Source organism: Eleutherodactylus coqui, chromosome 6, assembly GCF_035609145.1.
Source record: "Eleutherodactylus coqui strain aEleCoq1 chromosome 6, aEleCoq1.hap1, whole genome shotgun sequence".
NCBI lineage: Eukaryota > Metazoa > Chordata > Amphibia > Anura > Eleutherodactylidae > Eleutherodactylus > Eleutherodactylus coqui.
In genome coordinates, this window is record NC_089842.1 from 97168840 (window position 1) to 97191656 (window position 22817).

General features: G+C 43.1%; 1 protein-coding gene across 1 annotated transcript; it reads right to left on the reverse strand.

Annotated features, from left to right (window-relative positions):
• Window positions 1-1013: 1013 nt before the first annotated feature.
• Window positions 1014-22543, reverse strand: TMEM45B (transmembrane protein 45B). Its single transcript, XM_066607232.1, has 6 exons — window positions 22464-22543; window positions 10319-10509; window positions 8035-8241; window positions 3891-4075; window positions 3593-3738; window positions 1014-1565 (listed from the first exon to the last, which is right to left on the reverse strand). Exons 2-6 carry the CDS (start codon window positions 10500-10502, stop codon window positions 1448-1450), a joined length of 840 nt encoding a protein of 279 aa, XP_066463329.1. The 5' UTR covers window positions 10503-10509; window positions 22464-22543; the 3' UTR covers window positions 1014-1447.
• Window positions 22544-22817: the final 274 nt, after the last annotated feature.

The window sequence follows — 22817 nt, forward strand, 5'->3', positions numbered from 1 at the left end:
AGTGTCTGGAAAAATGTATTGTTTTGTTTAGCGATGGATTAGTTGATGTGCTGTGTGGTGAGAGAGATGTCTTGAAGGGAGTTAGTTAGTTTTTGGAGATTTGGAGATAGAGGAGAAGGAGAGATGGGCTATTACTCCTACCAGAGCTCAGCCATGCTTAGATCCCTCCTTGTGAGAAGCCTGCCCCTATGGGATTGAGGGGGTGTGAGTGCAAGAACAGCATGCTCCTATGAAAAATCGCAAGTTACGCGAGAACAGTGAGTAACCACTTGAGAGCCACGTGTGAGAGAAGGCTAGAGTCTGTGCAGTTGAGAGAGATCCATGAGATAACTGAGACTGTGGATGTATATACTTTGGGAAAAACCCGAACTGCACGAGTGAAAAGAAAACAGGTGAGGAATGTAAGCCGCCTACTACTGCTGCTAATAATTCAATGCATACAAGTTGTTCTTCTGTTGATTTACAAAACGTTGAAGTAAAGGAACAGAAACAAGAACTGGGAACGTTGGTTCTGTTCGAAAAGTATTTTGTGTAGACTAGTTTATTCCAGTTGGGTGATCCACTGCAGAAGGAGGAACATTGGTGATAGCGGGACATAAAGTAACCCAGGTTAGTAACTAGGTCGGGTTCTTAGCCACCGTTAGGGAGGAGACTGTAGAGCCCCGTGACTAGGTTAATTCTGTACCCTGCTGTCTCCTCGGCTGAGGGCCTGCATCTCGGACGCTGCATATATTGTGTTTTTATTGTGTTGGAGCCTCCTATGGACTACATGCAAAACCCCTCCCATGGAATACTGTAAAACAGTGTGAAAGCACCCTATAATTGCAAGGAAGGCTCATAACCTGTATTGCAGGTCAGCTAAATTTAAGTAAATACCAGATCCAGTTCCTGGACAAGAGTGGTGCCATTAAATCGGTTAAAAATAGTGCTTTTAATTACTTAAAATGCAATGGGTAATGCCCAATATTAGTGAATGGTTTGTCATTTGCATCTCACTGTTATTTCCAACAGGCTTTTGGTATAAATTGTGATTTATTATCTTCAGACGTTATAAATTGGCCTCAGAGATCATCGTATTTGCTGTCCCCGAGTGCAGAAGGAACACAACATCCCTCCGGGGCTTCATCACTATATATAAAACATACTGTACATTGGAGTTTGTTCAATAAATTAGTCTAGAGACAGATTTCACTTCTGAATGAACTGTACAGAGGGGTGTGTAGCATGGTGATAACTTGTCAGGAAGGAGCTGTTCAGTTCAATATCCATCCCCACCCCTTCATTCCAGAGCAGAAGACACCAAGAAGCCATCACCACCCGGCTGACATCATAAACAACAGGAAGTAAGTCCTCTTCCAGACTTTAAAATGCATCTTAGAGATTGAGTAAGAGTCCAAGATGGGTTGGGCTGATAGGTGTCATCATCATCATGCATCTTCTTTAATACTTATTCCTCATCGGAGGCAGCGAGCAGAGCGGCCTGCGCCTCTTCCCGCTTATTGGGATTTAACTTCCTGATGCCAATGGTCACGTCTGCAGCCAGATCCTTGTTCCTTCTCATACACCTGAAACAACACTTTCCGTTAGTAGAATCACACAGATGACACTTTTGTTTGTGTTTTTCTTAAGCCAAAAATCACATTTGCATTGTTTGAGCAGTTTAAGGTCAGTTTCACACTGGATCTGTAATAAAGATGTGGGTCACAGCCCAACCCTGCAAGGTTTACGGCCCTGAATGGTCACCATTATACGAATCTGATGCTGACAAATGTGGTCATAATGCGCTCGTGTGAACCTGGCTGCAGGTATTAATGCCAGTGTAGTAAAAAAGTATTCCGTTTTGTAAATGTGGTTTTTGGTATTTACCCAGTGTGAATACAGCCTTAGGATTCACTTCTGGTTAAAACAAATGCATCAAAACCTGTCACATATTGCCTTATGTCAACCCAACCTGAGTGTTTATGTCCAGTTCTTGATGGAAACTCGCTACTGATCCATCAGCACTAAATTAAGTAAAATGAGGGCTTTTAAGTTTATTTATATATATTTTATAGGTCAGGAATGATTGGAATCATTCACTTTAAGCTCCTAGGAATAGAGAAGATGGGATTGAATGTAGAATTCAGGCCTCACTTATGCATTTTGAATCCGTATTTGTAAGCCAAAACCAGAAGTTGGTATAAAATATAGAAGAGGTGTAAAGCTTTCCATTATTGATTCTCGCTTTAGGTTGGACACCTGATTTTAGCTTAGAAATACTGATCTGCTTAGTGAAAGTGGCCTTAGGTTAGAATAGGTTGCTGGGATCAGAGAGGATTGGAATGATAGATTCCCTGTACCCTGCTGAATAATAGAACAACACTAGATACACCCCCCCCCCCCCCCCTCAAATCCAGTCCCTAGAAGGAGTTATTTTGCTGTAATACTCTGCATGCAGCTGATTAGAGTTGTGGTGTGATTGGATGAATAGTCTTGCACCCTTGGCCTATGAAAAGGCTCTCAGAGGTTAAGTGTGTGTAGTAGACCTCCTTTTCCGTGCCCGTTAACCACTGGGTGCCACTACGACGCAATCAAAGCTTTCACCCACTTACCAGAGTTTGAGAGGGGGCACATTATTGGAATGTGAGAAGCGGGATGGTGATATCGACAAACTGCCTACACCTAGGCCGTTGTGGCCAGACTATTAGGAGGCGTTGCGACCAGTGGATGTGTGACACACACACAAAGCAACTGGGCTCAGGATGCCATTTTCAGATACTGGGCTGAAGGACATTTGATCTCAGAGCGTCCACTATGTGTACTGCCTTTGATATCCACCCACCGTTGCTTCAGTTCACAGTGGTGTCGTGAACGATGAAACTGGACAACTACAGAGTGGAACCGGGTTAGTTTGGGCACTCACAACGGCCGTGTTCATGTATGGGAACCTAGGGGTGAGTGCCTCAATCCTGCCTTTGCTGTATAGTTGCACACTGCCCCCTGCTGGTGTGATGGTCTGGGGAGGGCATCGCATCGCATACAACAGTCAGTCACCCCTATCACATCTTGTATCCAAGCTAGAGGCGGTACAACAGAGTACTAGAGCTTCCATGCCTGCCTGTATCACATCTTGTATCCAAGCTAGTTGAGGTACAACAGGGTACGAGAGCCTCCATACCTGCCTCTATCACATCTTGTATTCAAGCTATAGGTGGTACAACAGGGTACTAGAGCCTCCATGCCCGCCCCTATCACATCTTGTATCCCAGCTAGAGGCGATACAACAGGGTATAGAGCCTCCATGTCCCCTGTATCACATCTTGTATCCAAGCTAGAGGCGGTACAACAGGGTACTAGAGCCTCCATGCCTGCCTGTATCACATCTTGTATCCAAGCTAGAGGCGGTACAACAAGATACTAGAGCCTCCCTTCAAGGGGTTAGTTGTCTGCAATAAATTCTCCTTTTGCTATGATATTGTAACCACTTATATCAATGTTACAATTGCAGTGAGAATGTTTCATTCCATTCTGACAACTGCTCTAGAGGAGGGATTTTTTCTGACAAGGAGTGTAAATGACAAAATAAATAGGATATAAATTTCTTCACACTTACCAGTACACCAGCATGTAATTAATGGCTATAATAATCAGAGACACGGCATAGTGCCAGCAGAAGCACATGGTTATAAACATGATATTCTCGTGATCCGTCTGGTCCCACTCGGGGGCTCCGCCAAGGGGGTACAGTACAAATGCAATCTACAGAGAAAGGAGAATGAATGATCAGAGGATCTCATCACATAACCGTGATAGCACTACTGGCAAGAAAGATAAGAAATTCAGCTGAATCACATGCTGGTGCCAATAATACAGCCATGATTGTACAAGCATCGTTATATGGCGACACTAACCTGCCAGAACCAAGATCCCTGGAGTATCGCCAGACTAGAGCGGAACATCTCCAGGACGATGTGGTCCTTCAAAAACACTTCAATCATAATACTAATAGAACCTCCAAACACAGCAATAAGCAGCAGGGAATGAATGTGCTGGTCAAGAGGCGGACGATTTTGGACGTGAAAATAGAATAGGAGACCTGCAACAAAAAAAGTGAAGTGTGAGATACAGCAATAATGTGACCCTTTAACACAGTGCCTACTTGAGTTCCTGTAAGTCATGGGTTGAAGAAACTGGAGCAGCCATCAGTGCACACCACACACCAAATTAGTAAGTTTAAAACGTATTTATAGCAGAGACAGAAAGCAACGCATTTCAGGACTGTACTGGACTCTTCATCGGGGACATCAATTGACAATGTACAGACCTTGGGGGAAGAACTATGGGGATGAGAAGCAGAACTAGGAGATCTGACCTAACAGCTCAGATCTGACTACAATTGTGGCCAAAAGTTTTGAAACAGATGCAAATTTTTCATTTAAATAACCCCTCCCCCCGGTAAACTCCTCCCAACAGGTGATTAGGGGGAGTTTACCTGTTGGTGATTGGTGGTTTCACGCCTATGTGATGGTATTTAAATGCATCTGTCTGCAGATTACTTTAAGCTTGAAAAAGGCCACTGTTGGTTGAAACGTAGCTTTTTTTTTAATTTTTAATTTAAGAGGCTTCACCATTTATGCTGCCACCACTCCTTTATTTTTGGATTTCTCTGGAGATCGTGGGTTCAGGTCTCTAAGCAGTGGCTCTGCATGTTGATGACCTCTCCTTTAGGTTGTATTTGAGTTCTGTTGGCTTCTACTTTTGAATATTTGTAGTGTTAACACTTTTTTTTTCTACAAAACTCTTGCGGTTTACTCTGGCATGCTAGATATCTGCTTCTGTGCCAAATCCTGTCTGCAACCTATTCAACACTTGGCATGTTCTTAAGCAAAATTGGCAGTGTGCCCACTTCCTTGCATGAGAAGCAACCCCACACATGTATGGGCGCAGGATGCTTTACTGTTGGCATGACACAGGACTGATGTTAGCGCTCCCCTTTTCTTCTCCATACAATCATTTTTCCAGACGCCCCGATGTAAAGGGGGCTTCATCAGAGAAAATACTATACAGGGATTGGACTGCAGAGGACTGGGGTAAAGTTATTTTCTCTGATGAAGCCCTCTTCGGACTGTTTAGGACATTTGGAAGAAAGATTGTCTGGAGAAGAAAAGGTGAGCGCTACCATGAGTTCAGTTTCATGCCAACAGTAAAGCTTCCTGAGCCCATTTATGTGTTGGGTTGCTTTTAATCCAAGAGGGTGGGAGAGTCGGCTCACTCAAAATGTTGCCTAAGAACACGGCCATGAATAAAGAATGGAATCTAAATGTCCTCCAAGAACAACTCCCAACCATCCAGGAGCAATTTAGTGATAAACAATGCTTTTTCCAGAATAATGGAGCACCATGTCACAGGGCAAAAGTGTTAAACAAGTAGCTCTGTGAACAAAACATTGAAATGTTGGGTCCATGACCAGCAAACTCCCCAGATCTCAATCCCATTGAAAACCTGTGATCAATCCTCAAAATGCAAACACCACCACAGAAACTGTGATAAACTCCAACCACTGATTTGTGTTGTCATCAGTCAGGATTTGGCACAGAAGCTGACATCCAGCATGCCAGGGCAAATCGCAAGAAATCTTGAAGAAAAAAAATAAAAAAGAGGATTAAAACTGTAAATATTGAGCCTTTGTCAACAAAAATTGAAAAATGTAGAAAATGCTTTTAATTGTACTTCAGAATACCATAGATCTTGGTGTCATCTATTTCCAGGAAAGCAACATGTACCTGGCCGTTCACATGATGGAAAAGAAAAATTATCACACCAGGCCACCTTCTCTCATTACTCCATGGTCCAGTCCTGATGGTCATGTACCCACTGGAGGTGCTTTCCATGTTGGACAGGGGTCAGGATTGGTACTCTGCGACTACGCAAGTAGTGATACTCTAACAGCTTCCTATCATGGCCAACATAACAGCGGTTTTCAGAATAAATAAATTATATATATATACACATATATACACACACAATATTATATATATATATATATACACATACATACATACATATATGCACTCCCCCCTACCCAAACCTATATAGCAGAAATATACTCACTGTGGCACCAGACCATCGTTTTGGCCGCCGAGCGCTGCAGCATTTGACAGTTGACGTCACCTGGCCAGCAGGCCTGGTGCCAACTCAAACTTGTCATGTGTAGAAGAAGATTTACTGGTGATGATCCTGACAGCCTGCCATTGGCTGCAGTGGTCATGTGGGTAAACAATCCATGTGTTCGCTGCTGCCGATGTAAACAGAGCACCAGAGCGTTGATCACCAGCGGTCAGAAGACCCCTTTAACCTCTTAGTGACCAAGCGTATTTTCCTTCCCCCTTATAAAAAATTGTAACTCCTTTATTCATCCAGTGACGTCGCTGTATGAGGACTTACTTTTTGCGGGACAAGTTATATTTTTCAATGGTCCTATTTAATGTACCATAAAATGTACTGAAAAACTTTAAAAACATTTTAAGTGAAGAGAAATTGGAAAAGAAATGAAATTCCGCCATCATTCGGTTCGTCTTGTTTCTACGGCCCACAAACTGCATCAAAAATGACATGACAGCTTTATTCTATGGGTCAGTACGATTACTACGATACCAAACTTATATCGTTTTTTTTTTGTTGTACCACTTTTTTTTTCAAAGACATTTAATTTTTAAAAATTATTTTCTGCCGCCATTTTCTGCGTACAATAACTTTTTTATTTTTCTGTCAACATAGTTGTACTATGGCTCATTTTTTGCAGTACATCCAGTAGATTGCATCGGTACCATTTTGGAATACATATGACTTTTTGATCACTTTTAATTGCATTTTTTTTTGAAAACTGGGTGACCAAAAAAGCGCAATTCTGGAGTTCTTTATTTTTTTCTGACTACATTCACTGTGCGGGGTAAATAATGCTTTTTCTTTGATAGATTGCAATTTTACAGACACAGCAATACCAAATATGTATTTTAGTTTTATTATTTAGAATATTTTAGTATAAATATGGCAAAAGGGGTGTTTTTTAAATTACTTTTTTTTTAATAATTAGTAAAACTTAATTGATATTATTTTTACTTTCTTAGTCCCCAGAGGGGACCACAACTTGCATTGCTTTGATTGATCCTGCAGTATCATGTAATGACATAGCATTATATCAAACTGCGATCGGGCAGGTATTCTATAAAGCCACCCCACGGGTATGGCTTGATAGGCATTCTGCCATGACAGCCCTGTGGCCTTTTAGAAAACCCCCAGCTGCCATGACACCCACACGGCTCCCTATAAGGTTTGAGGGATCTAAATGCCGCTGTCAGAATTGACAGCTTCATTTAAAGGGTTAACAGCTCCGATGAGCCGCCACCGCCGGGTGTCGGCTGTAAGAAGCAGCCATGAGCCGCAATTTATGTAGGAAGATCTCCGTGCAATCTCTCTTCATACATAGCCTGCAGCTGCAGGATGGAAAAACACAATAGGCCGGTCACTAATGGGTAAACTTTTGCAGCAATTTGTGCTACAGTAGCGCTTCTGTGGATTGGACCAGTTACGAGTTCACGGATTGCCCTTCCCTGGACTACTTTTGGTAGGTATGAACCATGGCAAACCAGGAACACCAGAAGATGCCCTTAGCAAAACCACTCCCATCCTTACACTTGCCCATTTCTCCTGCTTCCAACATATCAACTTCAAGAACTGCCTTTTTACTTGCTGACTAGAATATCTCACCTCCTGAAAGGCTGCATTGTGATGAGGTAATATTCATTTTACCTGCCAGTGGTTCTAATAACATAGTTGATTAGTACATGATAAAGTCCTCAGAGCACACTGACTGAAAAAAGCTTTCCGTAAAATTATGGAGCATTATCTCTTCATTGATTTCAATGAGAAAAATGGTAATGTATTGTAGATTTGAGCAGGGTGTACAAGACCCCCAGTTCTTCTGGATAGGCGAGAGTCCCAGGTGGATGACAGAAACTTTAGGCATTAACATACATGGTTAATCAGCTTTCTTACCTTCAATAAAAACAGCCAGAGCCAAGGACAGACGATCCAGCCCTTGTGGAACATTCAGGGGGAAGTATGTCAGGATGTCTATTATCCCGGAGAGCCCATAGAAGAAGTACATTGTGGAGTGCTGCCAGTTCATTAGTTTCACCCAGCTATGGTCCTGGACAAGATGCATATGAGGACCATCCGGAACAAACTGCTCGGCCAGTATACCTGCATGAAAGGAGTCAGAAAACAATGAACCCCCTATAAACTTTCACATTCTTTGTCACTGGACTAATTATTTGCTGTTATGCTCATCCCTCCCTGGTATTTATCTAAGTGCTATTAATCGCAAGTCTCTTACCCAGTCTCTGGTATTTATCCAAGTGCAAATTAAGTTCCCCATGGTTGTGCCCTCCCATGCAATCACGTGTATATATTTTAATATAAATACGCCTTTAGATTTGTTCCATTATGCCCGAGGAAGAATCCCTCGTTATAACATCATGTATTTTTGTTAGCCATTAAAAGGTATCATATCTACAAGATTACTTGATTTCTGCTACTGAGAACAATCGCACTAAGGCTCCTTTTATACAGACGATAAATCGTTCTCATGAGTGTATGATGACTGAGTTCGCTTCTGCAGCCTGTTTATACAGGCAGATAAATCATTTGCAATTTCGTTTGCATATCGTTCAGTCATTCACTGTACCAGTGAATGACTAAATGAACACGTTTACACACAACGATGTGCAAACAAACGAGCAATTATTTTTATGGCTGCATAAAATGAACTTGAATTTGTACAATTCAGCGTTTTTTTTTAAAATAATAATAACCGTTCCACGTAAAAGGGCTCTACGCATCTAAAACAATTGGTCTTAATGTTGGCTTGGCTATCTCATGACTTCTCCAGGTATTTGGAGATGAACTAAAGGCTGGTTTACACAGGCAGATGATTGCTCAAAGGACAGTTTGAGTGATAGCTTTGAGCGATCATTTTGCATAAACTATTAAGTAGCTACTCAAATACCAATTAGGTGTGCAAATGAAGCCTTCACTGAACACAGTTAATAGCCCCAGGGCTATTATCTGCGCTCAGATCAGCTCAGATCCTTTGTTCTCCATAGGGAAACAATGCTATCAGCACTACCCATGGAGAACTGCTGATAAGAGTGAAGGACGATTTTTAGGTTAGCTTGAATTTAACAATCAGCTAACAGTGCCCGAAAAGCGGACGATGGGCGCACATTTACATGCACCGATTATCGCTAAAAATTATTGCCGATTAGCGATTTCTTTAGCGATCCTCGGCTGGTGTAAATGGGCCTTAAGGGACCCTTTATGCCAAACGATATATTGCAATGTCAGTGTTCGCTAGGGCAGATACATATTTATACAGGCAGATACATTGTTGGCTTCTTGAAGCGAGAAATCATTCAGTCATTCACATTCGCTGTATAAGTGAATGAGAATGACTGAACGAGCACTATTTAAACCAAGCGATTAGTGAATGAGCCAACGATGATTTCTATGCCTGCAGAAAATGAACGAGAAACAAAAAGTTAACGAATTATCGTTCATTGTTCTGTTGTTGTCCGAGTCTAGAATGAACGATTATCATTCACTTTCGCTTACTTGAATGATTTTTTGAACGATAACTGTTCTGTGTAAAAGGGCCTTAACAGCACATGAATATGTATACAATTTTTGCAAATAGCATATAAGATGGGCTTGAGGGTGGATTCAGACGACCGTATATAGACCCTGTTTTCACGCCGAGCCGATATACGGTGTCCTCATCTGCGGGGGGGGGGGGGGGGGGGGGGAATGGAAAAGCCAGGAGCAGGAACTGAGCTCCCGCCCCCTCTCTGCTTCCTCTCCACCCCCTCTCCGCCCCTCTGCACTATTTGCAATGAAAGGAGGCGGGGCAGGGCCAAGTTCCGAGAATTAGCCCCGCCACGCCTCTCCTCATTGCAAATAGTGCAGAGGGGCAGAGAGGGGGTGGAGAGGAGGCAGAGAGGGGGCGGGAGCTCAGAGCACTGCTCCCAGCTCTTCCAGGCTCCCCCTGCAGAGAGAGACGACGTATATCGGCTGGGCGTGAAAACCCGGCCGATATACGGTCGTCTGAATGCAGCCTGAGAGTTAATTCTGTAAAAAAAAAAAAACAGACTGAATGCAGACAGAAAATGCACCATTGTGAATGGGCCTTAACACTTAATATTCTGTAATGCTCTTGGGGTGCTAGCCACAGTCATATCATAGCCTCCATTACCAAAACCCAGAGATCAGGAATAGCCCTTACCTATAAAAGTAAAGACAACCTTCATTACCCCTTCAATGAGCTCCAAGCGCCTGTAGGCCATGTTGTTGCGGCATTTCCCCTTCATTCTGTTGTTGAAATATTTAAGTGGATATTTTACCGACCACCAGAGGCCAAACACCAGGAAGAAGCTGCCCGGCAACGCGTGTCCTTTGAAATTCGCCATTTCTTGCCTGGAACAAACAGAAACGTTATCAGTAAAGTGATAAGCGTTGTATATGTAAATCTGCCCGTCCCCAGGAGCAACACAACACTGGGATCATCAAGCAACGCACAAGTAACCAGAGAAGGAAATCAGTGAACATATGTCTCATTATCCATGGACCAGGTGGAGCAAAGCTTAGTAATAAGCAATACAATATAATGTTCTTCTCATATATTGGAGGTAGAAATGAATCAAACACCTAGAAGGAGTTGTCATTTTGCTGTAAAACATGCAGTTACATCTCAGCAGATATACAAATGATTAGAGTTGTGGTGTGATTAGATGAACGGTCTTGTCACCTGAAGCCATAAAACTGGTTCCCCCATGGCCTATAAGAGGCTTCTTGTGTGTAGTGACCTCTTCTTCGGCTTGTGTAGAGCTTGTTGACTACTAGACGCTTCTACAACGCTGAGAAGAGATTTCACCCAGCTAACACTGTTTCGGGAGGAGGAGCATTATTAGGATGTGAGAAGCTGGATGGTCAGATAGATGAATTACCGCCAACGGGGCCGTTCTGACCAGATCTTAGGAGGTCTTAATGCACCCAAGGTAGCTAAGCACAGGATGCCTTCAACAGACAAGTAGAGAGGATCGTCTGATCAACTGACATTAAGAGCAGCTCCAACTGTTTCGTTGTCCGCTATCCAACCATCGTCACCTTCGTTTGCAGTGGTATCGTGAACAATGAAACTGGACAGCTACAGAGTAGAACCAGGTTGTCTTCAGCGGCTGACCCATGTTTAAGTTTGGGCATTAATGATGGCCATGTTCGTGTCTTGAGATCTAGGGGTGAACACTTCAATCCTGCCTTTGATGTGCAGCGGCACACTGCCCCCTGCTGGTGTGATGGTCTGGGGGGGGTGCATTGCATATAAAAAAAATCGGTCACCCCTAGTACTGGTATGAGGGACAGCTCAGCAATATGTTGTGGATATCCTGCACCTACATGTGTTGCCTCCACAACATTGCCACACTTACATGACCTGCTTGGTTGCCAGATTTATCATTAATAGAACAATTATGAGACCATCTAGGATGCCAACTTCATCAGCCTAGATTTTCGCGTGACCTAGAGGTTCATTCACATAAAATCTGGACTGATATGCTGCAGTATATCATATGGAACCTATATGTCTCCATGCCTGTCCGTATCACATCTTGTATCCAAGCTAGAGGCGGTACAACAGGGTACTAGAGCCTCCATGCGTGCCTGTATCACATCATGTTTCAAAGCTAGAGGTGGTACAACAGGGTACTAGAGCCTCCATGCCCGCCTGTATCACATCTTGTATCCAAGCTAGAGGCGGTACAACAGGGTACTAGAGCCACCATGCCTGCCTGTATCACATCTTGTATACAACCTAGAGGTGGTACTACAGGGTCCTAGAGCCTCCATGCCCACCTGTATCACAGCTTACATCCAAGCTAGAGGTGGTAGACAGGGTCCTAGAGCCTCCATGCCCACCTGTATCACAGGTTACATCCAAGCTAGAGGTGGTACAACAGGGTCCTAGAGCCTCCATGCCCACCTGTATCACATCTTGTATCCAAGCTAGAGGCAGTACAACAGGGTACTAGAGCCTCCATGTCCAGCTGTATCACATCTTGTATCCAAGCTAGAGGTGGTACAGCAGGGTACTAGAGCCTCCATGCCCGCCTGTATCACATCTTGTATCCAAGCTAGAGGCGGCCCAACAGTGTACTAGAGCCTCCATGCCCGCCTGTATCACATCTTGTATCCAAGCTAGAGGCGGCCCAACAGTGTACTAGAGCCTCCCTGCAGGTGTTCAATTCTTGCAATAAATTATCCTTTTGTCTGATATTGTGGATATCATTTACTTATATCAACGTTACAATCAGACAGAGAAAGTGTGATATCATTCTGACAACTCCTGCTAGGGAAGGGATATTTATTTGACAATGAGTGTATATTCACATGTAGCAGACATTTCAGCATCCTTATTATTCATCCGAATAGGTTTTGCAAAAATCTGTGTAGATGGTGCAGAAACGGCAACATTCAGATGTACAGGACAGAATTTCAATGTAGACTATTTTAGGCTTAGTGATTAGAGTAAGAAGTGCACGATAGTAGGATTTTTAAAAAATATGAAATACGTAGTGACATGAAAAGTGTACGTCCGCTTTCACATGGGCAACAAAAAATCGCATGGTTTTCTCGCAATGCGACATTGCAACAAATCACATGTATGTGAAGCCGATGCTTTCCAATGGATTCCTTCACATTAGCAATGTTTTGTATACTGATACGTTGTGGGGAAAAAATGCAGCATGCCGAATATTGCAACAATTTGCACTGTTTTGTAGCCCATGTTTCCCTATGAAGCCTTCATTTGTGTTGCATTGCATAAAAATGTGGTTTTTGTGTGGTGTGATGCAACTTTTACAATAGGAAATCCTTCTGCAAAAGCCGTAAAGTAAGGCCTATCTGCATTGAAAAAAAACAAACAATACATCGCCTAAAAAGCGCTGTCCGGCTCCACCACGTGTCCTCCGAAACTCTTGCTTGTAGTTTTCAGCCAGCGCCTCCCAGTTTGGGAGTTCAAGATCCCCACCTTCAGGAATCGCTGGCTCTGATTGGTTCTCGAGTGCCGCAGCTTAGCCAATCACTGCAGCACTTGATAAAGCATTGAAAGACTACGATTGGTTCATTGAGCACTGGCTCCGATTGGTTCTCGAGGACAGCGGTTCAGCCAATCAAAGCCAGTGCTTCTTGAAGGAGGGGGTTTGAACTCCTGACCAGGGAGCACTAGGTCAAAACTATGAGCAAGTCTGCCGGAGTGGCCAGAGCTGCCCCCGGCACCCGAATCTTTTGAGAGGAGTGGGCAAGTACTCGCATAAGACACTACTCGCGAGTATGCTCGCTCATCTCTACTCAGGATGGGTTGAAAATGAAAAAACAAAAACCTGAAAAATCTCTTCAGGGCATGTGCATACATTGCAAAAAAGATTCTACGCGTCAATCCATACCAAAATGAAATTCGTAAATTACTTAATTGCGGGTTTTGGTATTGATTTTTACCACAGATTTCACTCATTGTATTGCAGTGAATGAAAATTTGCCTTAGTTGTACTGCATCTTCATGCAGAGCTCCGGTGCGCATGTTGCAGCCATTTTGCAATGTGTGAACTTACCCTTAAGTCTAATAGTGCCATAAGGCTCTTCATAATGGCCTCATGGATTTCCTACTGTGACTTGTAAAGCGTTTGTCAGTTTCCTATACTACACAGAATAGAAACCACCAGATCAATAGGTGACGTCATGCAGGGCGCGGGCGATACGTGCGGACTTTAGAATCAAAGATAATAGGAGGCGGATAATGTGGTGATAAATAGTGAACTACATGATACTTTGGTTTAGTTATTATACAGAAAGACCTGGGCAAAAGGCCTGTAAGGTCGGCTTCACACGGGTGTATTTGAACATGCAATACGCAGAGAATTTGCGCACCCTAGGTCCCCATAGAAGTCAATGCGGGTGGTGCCCAAATATACAAGGAGATGCCTGGAACACTACGTAATTCTGCTGGGAAAAAAACATATCTAGAACTAATTAGCCATTTCATTTATGATGTAACATTTAGAGTGTAGCCGTGTAGTTCACAGCCAAGAAAGCGTTGAGCTGCTTTAATTTCTGACTCATGAAGTCCTAATCCCTAGCTATGAACTATATGACTACACTTCTAAACATCGTAAGGGTTGTCCCTATCTTTGAAGTGATATTTCTTGGCTGTGAACTATACGGCTACACCTCTAAATGTTACATCATAACAACTGACTTTCTATTAAACCCATACAGATAAACGGATCTAATCTATGTGTATCTACTATATGGTCACCTGGATATACATAAATCCAATTTACTACCCGGGTACCTTAGAGTCTCGTATTTTGTTACAAGAGACTTGGTGTTTGGAAAGGATATCAAGATATCCTTCGTCTTTATGTTTTGTTTGTCAGTTAGCCCATAGACGTTTTTAAAAGGATTTCAATACAGATTTAATTTTTTAGTCTATACCTGTGAAGGGCTTATCTGCATTTTCAAATTACTGCATTCGGCAGCGTTTTTTCACGCACCGATGGGCGATGAGATGCATTAAAAAAACGTGAAAATGTGCCAAAATAGAGCAGCAGCTCTCAAAAATTGCAGTATTAGAAAATGCTGCGTTCAAGCGAAGGTCTACGAGACTCTGTGAAATCAATGGGAGCATTACACCGCAAGTAGCACGGCGTTCAAAACGCTGTGTAATTGTAATAAAAAGCGCATGTGTGAGTGGCCTTAGGTGAGCCCTAGTTTTGTGGAAGAGTTGCTACTAGAGATGAGTGAGCATACTCGCTAAAGGCAGTTGCTCGAGCGAGCATTGCCTTTAGCGAGTACCTGCCCGCTCGAGACGAAAGGTTCGGGTGGCGGCGCGGGGGAGCGGTGAGTAGCGGGGGAGAGACGGAGAGAAAAATCTCCCCTCCGTTCCGCCCTGCTCTCCCCCGCAGCTCCCTGCCCGCCGCCGGCACCTGAACCTTTTGTCTCAAGCGGGCAGGTACTCGCTAAAGACAATGCTCGCTCGAGCAATTGCCTTTAGCGAGTATACTCACTCATCTCTAGTTGCTACACTTCACACACATGGAGTAAGTCACTAAGGGCTATAACAAGATGACTTGCAGAAAGGTTTCGAGTCTGAGGGGGGACACAAGCTGTATAGCCAAGTTTGGTTTAGACGGATGATTTGTTATTTGTCAGCATACGTTTTCCTCAACGATATCGTAAAATATAGCAGTCTGAGCTTTCTTATACACAGGGCCATGACAAAAAAAAAAAAGATACCGTGCAATGTACTATTTTCACAATTGGCGCATATATGTCATGTACGCCTATACGGTAGCATACATCTGAACTGGTGGCTATACATCAGGAGACTGAAGAATACATTTGTGGCCAACGAAATAAAGTCAGATCAATACAAGTACAAGTAACAGCACAGGACTTCATTCATATAAGAATATCTTCACTATATATAGCATGGGACATTTGGCTTGGAATTTTAGCCATTTTTTTGTAGAGTACAGCACAGTTATTACTTGACAAACTAGTAAAAGTTTTATCAATATGGGAAACCCGATTCTGGTTCTGCTCTAACAATGCACTTTTTTCACTATATAGCAATTTACTAGCCTATACAGTTTCCCTGGAGTCTCCCTCCTTCCATTTTTTGTTTGGCTTTCAAATATACAGATAGCACGTGCTGGAAAATTCATCTGTCTGAATGAGGCCATCAAGACTGGGAATTACAGATTCCGTAACCCACACCACCACACTACCTGCAATAATTAAGGGGCTCACTAGTTTGCAGGGGCCCAGGTGCAAGTCTGCCTGCGGCCGCTAATCCAGTAGTTGGCCAGCCATTGTGATGAGATTGGTCAAGAATATTGCCACACGGGACAGCCAATTTGTCGCGGCAAAGCCGGCGCTGCAGCATAGATTCCCTGGACGCAGCATGTCAATTTTTTTCCCACTGCGGCCGCGCTCTCCTCTATGGGAGGGCAGGCCGCAACGAAAAAGCGTGCGGCCAAGCCACTCCAAAACCCGCGGCTAAGTGCCGCAGGATTTGAAGCAACGCTTTGCAGGTGGAAATCTGTGGGGACCCAGTATTAAGTGACTCTTCGCTGCAGCATTAGGGGTCAGAGGCTTTGCCGGAGTTTTAAAAGATAAAGGGGTGGGGGTGGGGGTGGGGGGGTTAGATTAGTCTCTTACAGCGTTCACAGTGCAGGAAAAATTACATATGAACTTTGGGTCAGTTCGATTACGGTGGTACCAACTGTAGGTAGTTTTTAATGTTTCCCTACTTTTACAGAGTAAATAGAATTTTCCTTAAGCAGAAAATACTTTTTGTTGCCATACTCTGAGGACGGTAACTTTTATCTCGTTTATTGGGGTGTGTGAGGGCTCATATTTTACAGGGTCAGCTATAGTTTTTAATAATACTAATAAAAATACAGCAGATAGCTGCCGGGTATGGGGTGGACTCTGCTCCCGAGCCTGCTTCATACACCCTTCACGACTGCATGACAATCAGTGCAGATGGGTGCGCACAGCGTACAGTCAGTGGTCCGGCTGAACAGTCTGCGCTAACTTTTGGGAGTGACAGCGCTGAATCAGGGAGGTGAGCACCTATAATAAATACCTCCCCGGACTCCAAGAAATCTGGTGTATGAGCACTATAAATTATATTATGGTGCTCCAACCTGGTGACAGGTTCCCTTTAATACTGCCCTCACAAATTAATGGAGCCCTCTTAGTGCCCTGACACGTCAGCTGCTAGGTGAGTATTGTTTTGGTTTTTTTACATGCAGTGCAGCTATGGGTTATTTTCGGGGGAGGGCTTATATTTCAAGCCCTCCCCCCCTGAAAATCAGGGTGGGGCTTATTATTGAGGAAACATGGCATATATTGCCAGGAAGCTTACTGCTCGGTATAGGATAGCCAAATCTTTGCCTTCTATTTGGGAATTTATTATTGAGAAGGTGAATTGGCTCATATCCATGGCAAGGAACACATATCAAATGATAAGTTAGGGATCTTTCATACAAGCGCTGTTTTGATGCAGGGTAGGTGCGCCAAAAAAAAAAAAAAGCATCTAAAAAAACCCATGGTATTCTATGCGTATTTTCAGATGAGTGTCTTTTTGATTCTTAGAGAAAATCATGCGTCAAAAGATTTTTACATGTCCTATCTTTTGACAGCACAGCACCGCCAGCTCCCATAGACTCCTATGGGAGCCAACCATCAAAGAGAGGGGGCAGGAGGGAGGAGGAGTGGCACCCTCACTAATGGCAGCTGTGACCTGCCCAAGGCTGGTATTAGTTTACCCGATTTAATGCTCAGATAACCATGCTGTTTTAGCGCGGCGATCTAAGCATTAAAACAGCACTTATTAAAACATAAGGAGACATGCGGTTTGTCTGGCTTGATAGATCAAGTTTGGCTCCAATTACTTTAACAAGAGAGACAGAATATATTTCACATGCGGGATAGCAGTGGGGGCACCAGGAATGCCACCCCTTAACAGGTATATCTTAAGTATATCTTAAGGATGTGTGCTATGACTGTATCCTGTATCTACAGTCCTGTGCAAAATTTTAAGCAGGTGTGGAAAAAATGCTGCAAAGTAAGAATGCTTTCAGAAATAAGCCCTTTTACATGCAATGATTATCGCTCATAATTCGTTCAAACGGCCGAAAGTGGTCGATAATCGTTGCATGTAAATGCAGGCATTCATGCACTTTTAACAATGGATTTCAGCCAACACAAAATCCATGATTGAAGCCGCTGATAGACTGAATGAAGTGCTTCATTTAAATGCATTTCAGGTGCACAATGTATTTGTTTACCTTTCATACACAATGAGTTCGTTGATTATGTAAGATGACAGAAGAGAACAATGGAATCCCGATGGGCAGATAATCCCTGACACTAAACAGAGACTCAGGATGTTACTGAGCTGTCTAATAAGAGAAATGGAGTGATTATCTGTGCTTACAATTTTATCCCAAAACCATCTTTTGGCAGTGTGAGGGATTATCTGTGTGTGTAGAAGGGACTTTAGCAGTTTATATTTAACAAAAGGCAGAAAGAATGGACAAAAGAAATCTAAACCCAATCAATATTTGGCGTGATCATCCTTTGTCTTCAAAACAGCGTCAATTTTTCTAGGAACACTTGTACAAAGTCAGAGACTTTGTAGGATTATAGTCAGATGTATGATTAATATAAATATACCACACGGGTGAGGATAATCATCATTTTCATGTTTAGGTTGAAATATAATCATTAACTGAAACAGAAACAGCTGTGTAGGAGGCTTAAAACTAGGTGAGGAACAGCCAAAGTCTGCTACAATGATGAGGTTGTGGAAGACAGTTTTATGTCACAGGTCAGTATGGCGAAATAGAGCTACAAAAAAAGTTTTCCTGCATCAGCAAGGTCACTCCCAGGCAAAGGTTTCAAAGTGGACCGGGGTTGCAAGATCTGCTGCTCAAGCTCTTTTGAGAAAGCACAAGGAAATGGGCGATGTTGAGAATCGTAGACGCAGTGGTCAGGCAATGAAGCTTAGTGCAGCAGCTGAAAGACATATCATGCTTCCTACTCTTCAAAGTCGGAAGATGGCCAGCAGTGCCATCAGAACTGGCAGAAACCAGTGGGACCCAGGTACACTACTCTAGTGTTCGGAGATGCATGGTAAGAAATGGTTATCGTAGAAGACTTGTGGCCAAAATGCCATATCTTCAACATGGAAATAAGGCCAAGCAACTCCATTATACACAAAAACATAGAAAATGGCAGCATGTGCTCTTGGATTGATGAGTCAAAATGAGAAATATCTGACTGTAACAGAAGGCAGTTTGTTCCTGAAAAGCAATACAATAGTGAGTGTCTGCAGGCAACACTGAAGTATGGCCGAGGCTCCTTGCACATTTGGGGCTGCACTTCAGCAAATGGAGTTGGAGATTTAATCAGGATTAATGGTGCAGAGAAATAAAAGCAGATATTTATCCATCACGCAATACCATCAGGGAGGCGTCTAACTGGATCCAAATTTATTCTGCAGCAGGACAACAACCCCAAACATACAGCCAATGTCATTAAGAACTATTTTCAGCATAAAGAAGAACAAGTCCGAGTCCTGGAAGTGATGATTTGGTCCCCACAGAGTCCTGATCTCATCATCATCCAGTCTGTCTGGGATTATATGAAGAGAAGTTTTGAACAATCGTACATCCACAGAGGATCTGTAGTTAGTTCTCTTAAGATTGTTGAAACAACCTTACTGTCAAGTTCCTTCAAAAACTGTGTGCAAATGTCCCTAGAAGAATTGATGCCACTTTGAAGGTAAAGGGTGGCCACACCAAATATTGATTTGATTTAGATTTATCTCTTGTTCATTCACTTTGCATTGTGTTAAAGGGGTTGTCATGTCCCATAAACCTGCTGAAGCAGTCAATGACAGCGCTGAGCCATGTTTGCAGAGCACTGTCATAGGTTGCTGCAGCTTGTTTATAGACAGACTTAGGCCTTATTCACACAAGCATTTTTTGCAGCTAATTTAGCCACGCGACCATCTGAAGTATTGGTTTCCAATGGCGCACAACAATGTGACCACAAAAAATAGCACATAGGTGATTGAAATTGGCGACCAAAATTTCCTGATGCCGAAGAATATAGCACTTGCCCTATCGTTGGACTGAAAACCGCTGGAGGCTCCATAGACTCCTATGAGAGCTGCAAAAAAAGGCAGGGGCAGGGAGTTGACTGTGTACAAGACTAAGAAAAGAAGATAGCTGGCTCTATTTAGACTTTAGGAAGTCAGGAGAATTTCTGCTGACCGAGGGAATTCTGATCAACACTGTAATTTGTTGGCAAAATGTCGCACCTGGCTGCGTGGACGAGAAAACGCTAATGAAGTTCAGGACTTGTTTTCGGAAAAGTGTCCATTCACGCGATTTTCAACTGCTATGTGACCTATGTGAAAACGCAACGTTCGTGTTACAAAGGCCTAAGGATGCAAAGGGATGTCACAGGGAGACTGCAGCGGGCGTCGGGCGAAAAACGGAGTAGCGGAGAGAGGTAACTACTGATTTTTTATTTTAACTCATGGTAGACTCGTTGACAGAGATTTCCTTTAGGCTGAATTCACATGGGCATATTCGTTTTTACGTTTGCCTGCTGGCGACGTAAAAGCACGTGAATGGGCGCACAAATCTAATGTTTGTATGCCCGTTAAGACAGCACAGGCCCGGCGCATATACGCCAAGCCCACAATGTCATTAGGCAGAGGAAGACCATTTAGCTTTGCTAAACTGTCTCCCCCTTCCCTCCCCCTTGCCAGTTTTCTGCAAGAGTAGGAGGCAAAACAGGGCAGGAGCTAGTGTGCTAAGCTCCCGCCCCCTCTCCGCCCTTTGTCGGCAGCCAATGGGAGGGGGTGGAATGGGGCAGAAGCTTAGCCACCAGCTCCGCCCTGCCCACTCCCATTGCAAACAGCCGGCAAGGGGGGGGGGGAGAAAAGGGGATGGGAGTTTAGTAGTCATGCTGCTAAACTCCCTCCCACCTCCGACATCTATCATAGGCTCCCATAGGAGACTATGAAGCTGTGGTGGTGTAAAATCGCCCCACCAAAAGGCGCTATCTTGGCCAGCCGGGCGCTCTTACACAGCGGAAATAAGCCCATGTGAACTGATGCATTGTAAACCAATGCATTAGAGGGGCAGTGTATATCGGCTGGGCGTGAAAGCGTGGCCGACATACGCCCGTGTGAATCCAGCCCTACTCTGATATACTTTTAATTGCCAAATTATTAACACTTCTATTTTTGAAAGCATTTATACTTTGCAAGACGTTTAGTGAGGTGTGGAAAAAATGCTGTGAAGTACTGTGTGTGTATACGCCTTTCTTACAGTTGGAGAAAACAAACTGTACCAAGCCCTGCTGATATACATTCACAATGCAGAATAAAAACTGGACTGTATGATTTGGAACGCGAGTGTTGTCTTTGTGTAAAGAATTGGAAATCTGATACACCATGTTTGAGATGGGAGATTATGGAAAGTTCTGCAACTTTCTAACAGACTTTTTTTCTATTCCTTACCATTTCTAATACCACTGCTTGCTATGAGTGAATGAAAGCATTCTGCTTTACATCCAGAGGCTGGAAACCTGTACAGATCCAGTCCTTCTCACAGCCGAGTGGATGTTACAATGTATCCAACTCTCTGAACTCAACACGTCAGCAGTACAAATCTCTCTCCCTCCCTCCCTCTCCTGTTAGTTTGCTACAGTGTTTCTGTATGACATCTTGGCTGTTGAAAAAGTGAGTTGTCTATACTGATACAATAGTAGTTTTATTTATTAACATCATATACATTTTCCACGCTTGTAAGTAATTATACAAGATTATGTAGAATTGCCGTTGAGTCATGGTCACTGAGTCCATGGTCCTCTTCCACTCCAACCAGTTTTTCAGGTCTCTTTACCCATTGAACTCCAAAGATAACACCCTCTATAATCACCGCTTTAAAACAGATGCTTTCAGGATCAGCCAATAATTATGAAGCTGTGAGTGTGGCTGGAGTATATAAGGACTTATTCATGCTGTGGCTGGGGACGTTATACTACTACGTGTGTCTGTCAGTGAATGTAAAGGACCACACTGAAATACCCAGATTCAGCAATGTGTCACCAGTCACCACCCTTGTCTACAGTCACTAAAGGAGTTTCCATATGTCACAGGCTGTAATTACCTCCTGCGCCGGTGAACAGTTCATCTTGCCTCAGTTACCTGATGTTGTCATCTGCCCATACACTAAATAATGCAGATTATACTGATTGCATATTACTGGTAAAATACCCAAAAAAGAAAAAAAATCCAGAAAGGATTCATTCACATAGACGAGATTGGTCTGAGTGCAAGAAAAATGCATCACATCTCTGCAACGCACATGAAAATTGCATGTTGTTTCAATAACTAAAAAAATTGCTTTACATCTACACGTGAGGGCGATTCCATTTTTTTTCCTGCCATTGGAAATAATGGGCAATTCTGCAAAAAGTATCACCTAAAAATATGACAATCGGACCAAGAAGAAAAAAAAAAACAAAACAAAAAAACGCTGATGTGAATAAACCCACTGATGGCTATGTGTTCTTTTAACGCAAAAAAAAAAAAAAAAAAAAAATGACCATATTTCTATTGGTTAAGTATCACGTCTGAATAAACTGTAACAGAGCAAGGAATACATGAAGGTTGCATGAATAGAATAACCCAATCCAATTAAAGGTGATCCAAGTTATTGGAAAGTTTATAATTTTCTACAGAAAGATCCAGAAATATATAAAAAGCATTCATACGCTCTCACCTGTGTGTGTGCTGCTCAAGGCTCAGCAGGAAGATCTGGAACAGGTGTACACACCCTATGCCTCCTATCAGGGCCGGCTGGGGGAGGTGTGTGCCTAATGTGACCTTTGCTCAAAATAACATAGGTATAATAAAGCTAGTTCTGCGTGTGCTGCACCAGGGCTCCCTAAGAGATGGAGAGAGTCCTGGGTCATCCTGTAAATCTGCACAGATGGAAGAGGGACTGACTATCAGGATATCACAAAAGCACAAACATATACCTGGCAGTGGCACATATGGAAGCACCAAGTATGTAGGTGCAAGTGTATGCTTTACATTTATAAGACAGACTGTTTTCGTGTGAGGCTCTTGGCTA

What these genes read in the sequence shown, in the direction of transcription:
- TMEM45B (XM_066607232.1), bottom strand. Translation starts at nt 10,502, where the DNA reads ATGGCGAATTTCAAAGGACACGCGTTGCCGGGCAGCTTCTTCCTGGTG. An exon ending in GGTTGTCTTTACTTTTATAG is followed by an intron (nt 8,242 to 10,318) that starts GTAAGGGCTATT and finishes CCTTTCATGCAG; the next exon opens with GTATACTGGCCGAGCAGTTT. An exon ending in AGGGATCTTGGTTCTGGCAG is followed by an intron (nt 3,739 to 3,890) that starts GTTAGTGTCGCC and finishes CTTTCTCTGTAG; the next exon opens with ATTGCATTTGTACTGTACCC.